This window comes from Ascaphus truei, chromosome 7, assembly GCF_040206685.1.
Source record: "Ascaphus truei isolate aAscTru1 chromosome 7, aAscTru1.hap1, whole genome shotgun sequence".
Classification (NCBI taxonomy): Eukaryota; Metazoa; Chordata; class Amphibia; order Anura; family Ascaphidae; genus Ascaphus; species Ascaphus truei.
In genome coordinates this window covers 73,135,630-73,141,629 of record NC_134489.1, presented here as the reverse complement: position 1 = coordinate 73,141,629, position 6,000 = coordinate 73,135,630, and the positions used below count along the sequence as shown (strand labels likewise).

General features: G+C 45.0%; 1 protein-coding gene across 3 annotated transcripts in view; it reads right to left on the bottom strand.

Moving 5' to 3' along the window:
* Nucleotides 1–234: 234 nt before the first annotated feature.
* Nucleotides 235–6,000, bottom strand: part of CHN1 (chimerin 1) — a 130,328-nt gene continuing 124,562 nt past the window's right edge. For all 3 annotated transcript variants that reach the window (XM_075609021.1, XM_075609022.1, XM_075609023.1), the window contains 3 exons: nt 4,932–5,069; nt 3,376–3,481; nt 235–1,087 (listed from right to left, as the gene is read on the bottom strand). In XM_075609021.1, coding sequence (XP_075465136.1) covers nt 916–1,087; nt 3,376–3,481; nt 4,932–5,069 — 416 coding nt within the window. In that variant the 3' untranslated portion in view covers nt 235–915. The remainder of the gene's footprint in view (nt 1,088–3,375; nt 3,482–4,931; nt 5,070–6,000) is intronic.

Sequence of the window (6,000 nt, the reverse complement as noted above, 5' to 3'; positions counted from 1 at the left end):
AATGATGAGCTTTAAAAGGTTACTAAATAGAATGACATTTGCAGCCACTGTTCACCAAGAACACAATAGTTATTTCCCCATAATAATATACTTTCTCCCCCCCCCCAGATAGCAAGCACTGATGAACAAATAGGCGCTTGTCAGTCACCTTTACCTACCCCAAGGGTACATACTGTACTGTTCTAGGTTTTCATATTGGGTGGTTTGAAAACTTTAAGTAAACACAGAAAAAGCTTGTTTTCTAAAACCTAGATTTAATAAATTAATATTTGCATGCCAGATGAAAAATACAAAAATACAATACAAAAAAGTTCAATGTTGCAGATCCCACTGCAACCACCACACAAGAATGCATCACTACAACCATTCAAAACTCACATTTTCTGTTCAAAAGAAATTTACCAAATGATATGAAAACTGTGCGAAAAACAGAACAAAATCGTCAAAACAAGAAAAGTGTTATGGGTATTACAGATGTTATTAACCAGAGCGACTGTTTCACAAGGCCAACTCATTATAATCCAATCATGCTGAACATATAAGCCACAATATTCACACACCAGGGAAAACATGCTGAATTACAATCACAACGTGTTTACAAAGGAAGAGGGATTCAGGATATTTCTTTTAGGAGATCCCCGACAAAAACGGAGAGAATCATGCAATCATTTACATTTCTTATTACACTGTAAACACGGAGCAGTAGTAGTATAGAGGATTAGGAGGTACTGCTGCTTTCACAATATCATTTGATTGCCACGATTGAAACAATATAAAATTCCTTCAGTTTCATTCTGTGTACACAAAAAGCGCTAACAAATTAAGGAGTCAGCTAAAAAGGTTCAGGTGAATTGCTATAAAACATTCCTTCATTTGTGGAGCACTGTTGATCCTTTAATGCGTTTGCTTTCTCATTCAAAATAAAATGTCTTCATTTTTGATGAGCATCTCCACCACTAGTCTCTGGTACCGGATGTCATTTAGTGCGGTCATGGCATCTTGTTCTGGTGCTCGCATCAGAGTTGGTCCAAACACTATGCCAAGGTTCTCTGCATTCATTAAATTATCTTTTTCATGAAGAGTTAACCTGAAAGTAATACACAATGACATCGGATTATTTCTGATGTGGAGCTGGATTATGGGTTATCCACAGGCCATTTCAGTCAAACCAAAAAAAAAGCAAACAAATGACATTAATTCCCAGAAGCGTTATACCGATATGTATTTTCCCTTTTTAATTAATAAGGCATTGTGATATCAACCAATAAAAATGTTCCATAATGTGTTGCCGACACGCTGTCTCATTTCTGCCCAACCGATGCACAAAGAGATCCCAAACATCGAGCGCTAAGGCCTCGGCCATGTTTACTGCTTGCTGGCGGAAGCATGCTGACGCGCGCTCCCGCTCAGCACTGAGCCCCTAAAGCCGCAATTAGAGCGGCTTTAGTAGGGGCTCACCTGAGCTTCCGCGCGCTTGCGGAAGCGCAGGTCTTAGGGGAATTTAAAATTCCCCCGCTTGCCGGCGCGACAGGCCGGTCACGTGAGCGGTTCGCCCAATGAGGGCGAACCAGCTCCGTGACGTCACTGGCCCGCCCCCGGCCAGTGACGCGCCCGCCCCCTGACGGCGCGTGCGGCAAGCAACCGCAAGGCCAGGGAAAGCACCCGCTTTCCCTGAGCCTCAGCGAGCAAGCAGGGAGCATGGACTCAGCCTAAGGCCTGGGACCCGCTGCGCTCGTTGGCGCGGGCGGCAATGTAGCGAGTTCCCCACCAGCAAGGGAATCCTCGCGAGCCGGTCCCGGTCCCCACTGGCTGCACAGCTGACTACACGCTGTGGCGCGTCAGCCGCTAGGAGACACCACAGAATGGTGTTTCCTAGCGTTGACGCGTTACGTGGTGTGGCTGTGAGCCAATGGGGAGGGGAGGCTGCGGGAGGAGGAGAGGCTTCGGGGAGCGGGGAGGAGTGTGGAGTGAAAGCAGGTGAGTGCCTCTCTGTGTGTGTGTCTGAGTGCGTGAGTGCCTGCCTGTGTGTGTTTATGTGTGTGCCTGTCTGTGTGCGTGCCTGTCTCTGTCTGTGTGCGTGCCTGTCTCTGTCTGTGTGTGTGTGTATGAGTGCGTGAGTGCCTGCCTGCCTGCGTGTGTTTTTTTTACTTACCTGCAGCCCGTGGAGGGAGGGGGGGGAAGAGTAGCGGGTCCCTCCGCTCAAGCCACGCCCCCCCTCCCTGTCAATCCTCCCACTCCCGCCCACCTCCCGCTCCGGCCCCTCACGTCATGGCCACGCCCCCTCACGTCATGGCCGCGCCCCCCCCCCCCCCGACCCGTTTGGCCACGCCCCCCCCCGCTCCGAGAAAAGTATCCTGTAGACCGCAGATCGCGGTACAGCGAGTTGCACGCGCCGCCGGCAAGCAAGCCAGCCGTGCGGACGCGTGCAACGGGACCTTAGCCTAAGACTGCCTGGCGTGCTGAAGGTGTGACCCTCGTCGCAGGTCTGAACAGTAATGTAATGGTAATACATAGCAATATCTAACCAACTGAAATGATGATGTGCTACGTAATGGAGTTTGGTGTTTTGTACGTTCCAAATTAAAATACAACTATTGATTTTGCATGGGCTCAACTCTGGACTATCCCAAGGTAAAGAAGGTTAGGGCACCAAGCTCTTGTGGAATAAGTGGTGGTTTCAGTTATGACATTTTACAAATCAGCAAGGTTCAGCTTTGCTTCACAAGCTTCACTTTTATAATTCACGTCGGCCAATGTGCTTATAATGGATATTATTTACCCCAAAAACCTATCTGGCTAGAAGGTATAATCCAAATCACGTTGAAGCTTTATTGTGCACAGATACATTCTATATTACAAACAAGTCCTAAGACGATCATGTAACAATTTGGGAATCACTCAAATGATTCGCGTTCTATTCACGTCAAAGGGGATCAAGATTCGTTTTGGATAAAAAGAACTGAATTCTTACGTTACATACATATTTTAAGTATTAACTAGTATTCGACACAATCAGAAAAATTAAATATGCACCAACGGTCAAAGTCTCAAATACATGTTGCAAGATTCCATTCAAGTCTTCAAGAGATTGACTAAAATGGTTAAAAACTCCAGCTGAATTACAGTGGCCATTTCCCATAGCTTGTCCCTATCACATGCTTTATAATTGGGCTGTTTTTAGCTATATTTATTATTAATAATAAAATGCACTGGTGGACTGCAAGTGTAATTAAAACGAACAGCTTGCTCAAGTCTTAAGAGTCTCTGAATATCAGGCTGGAGAACTTATCCCTTTCATTGCTAGGAGGTATAAGCAACTGCTTTCGAATCCAGTGCAATACTGGTTCCTATAACGGAGTGGTTTGAGCAATATACCTTTTTAGATGGGCCATGAGATATCTCAGTGATTCACAGTGTGCTGGAGGTAGCAGCTTCAATGCTTCGTGAAGGGCTCCTAACTGTTCATCAGGAGTCAGAGCCTCTGTAACATTAACATAAGTGAAATACATTAAGTAAAACTTGGAATAATTAAGACGGATGTATTCATTTTATATTGCAGTGTGGCAACTAGTCAAATACTAATTACATACAGATGTATTAGACATTTACACCGTAAAAACCTGTATCTACTGAAAAGAAAAATCTATGTTTTTGGCCACCCTGGCATTAAAAGGGGTCATGTTTAGTGGCAGAGGAAGTACAGTGGAAGGTGTTATACCTCCAAAACATGATTTGATATAGTTCAAAGTTCTAGCAGTCGTATTGGTCCTGGAGAAATGCAGATTTCTTTTCGGTCACGTGACCATGACGGCCATTTTGGAGAAATCGGAAGAGGAGGTATCCTTCTCCTCCGTTTCCTCGCTGGTTAGATTGCATCCCGCGCTCCATGGGAACACGGGACGTGTTCTAACCCCGGGGAAAAACAAGCGTTTGAATGATGACCCACATCCCTACGTCATGGGAGCCCCGGAGTGCCAGTCCCCATGACGTAGTGACTAGCTCCTGGCGCACTCAAAGGGTTAAGGGAGCTTTGCCTAGGTGGGATGCAGCGGGTCTCCGGAGCTGAACCGTGCTAATTTCACCTCAAGGCCCCCCTGCTCTCTGAGCTATTTACATTGGAAGGTGATGCCGTTATCTCACTTCTGTTTAAAGGTTCTGTGGCAAGTGTCCCAATAGAAGCCGCAAGAGATGACAATGCAGCTTTTTCTATTGAACCTTTAAACAGACCTTTTCTGTGCCCAGCCAGAGCTGATACCAGCAGCCCCTTCAGATGTAAATATCGCGGGTAGCAGTGGGTCCCCGGAGCTGAAATCAATGCACTTCAACTCCAGAGCCTCCGTGCTTCTAACCTAGAAAAAAAAGCAACACCATGGAACAAAACAAGGTAAAGACACTAAGTTTGAGGTTTTAGGTTTGAAGGGACGAGCATGAAAGTTTTTCCATAGGTGAAATAATAATGTACAGAACTTTTGAATCCTCACAGGTCTCTTCTTCAAGTGTAGACCTAAGTGAGTTTTGGAAAAAGCTCTGTGCAGTATGACCATCTATGAAAAAAAACTCATGTTGGCGGTCTCTTAAGGAGGTATCAAAACCTACAACAAATAAAAAAGAATGCAAGGACACGGGAAAGCAAAATATTCAAAAAATGTTAAGCATCTTGTTTTTCCAAACAGTACATTTCTTATCTCAGAAGAATTAAATCAACCAATTTCTTCTTATGGGGCAATGGAAGACATTTTGTTCTGTCCCAACATATCTGAGAATTGCAGATATCTCATTACAGAGATTACAAAAGGTCCACCTGAAGGTGACATTAACAAATAAAATATTTTTATTGCACTATCCATCAACAAATAAATATGCCGAAATAATTTCTAGAGTAAGCCCCAATATGCAGCGATATTTCTATGTCACAGGCTACTTGTACTTACTTGCAGAGTCTAGGAATTTGGGATAAGAATCATATGTGATGAGTGGAATTGGCAATTCCCTGAAGTACAGTTTCAGTGCCCCAGTTATAATGTTGATATCTTCATACACGTTCGCAGAAATATCTGCCTTCTCCCCATCTAGAACAGTTAAAGAGAGGTCAATACAGCATCTTTCCGTGCACAGAGAAATGTACATTACTTTTCTTATTTATTAGCAACATGTATGAAAGATACAGTCTAATATTTCATCGCTAGGTTTAAAAATGAATATGTGTTACTTCGACAGAAGGCAGTTACTCCCTTCAATATGCTATGAAGTCGCTTCCCAGAGCTGGACAAGAGTTCAGCTCCATTCAACTGAATGGGACGCAAACCTTCTTCAGCACAAAGCCTCAGCAATGTTGAATAAGGACCACTGAAAATGGTGACTTTTAAAACCTAGTTTTAATAACCTAATTATTTGGGTGCGTGCGTATACACACAAACACACACAGTATGTATTGCAGGTTTTATTGGAAAATTACCCAAATATATTGAACATAAAATTTTGGGGAACTCCTAAAAAGGACACTGTTATAATTTTTCTGAGATCAAGATTCATCACACTTTGCAATTGAACAAGGATGGGTTCAAAATGATCGGTATATGCAGGGTCGGTGCAAGGGTATTCATCACCCCTAGGCGAACCTATGAGCCCTGCGCCAACCCCCCTGAACCTTCAGATTTAAATGTTATATTATAGCCCCACTCTCTCTTACCCCCTCCTCTTCCTCGCTCACCTCCCTCCTTTTTCTCATCTCTCACAACACCCTCCTCCTCTCTCAGCCGCTCCTCCTCTTCCACCCTCTCACACCTACCTGGCTTTGGTGGAGGAGGAGGATGACAACGGGCAGAAGAAGAGGACAGAGGAGGAAGAGGTCAGGCGGCGGCAGGAGAAGAGTACGGAGAACGGCAGGAGCAGAGCAGGGCAGCAGAGGAGGAGAAGGTCAAACGGCGGCCGGAGAAGAGGACTGAGGACCGTGGAAGCAGAGCAGGACGGCACAGGAGGATGGCCGGGGAGGAGCTGCGC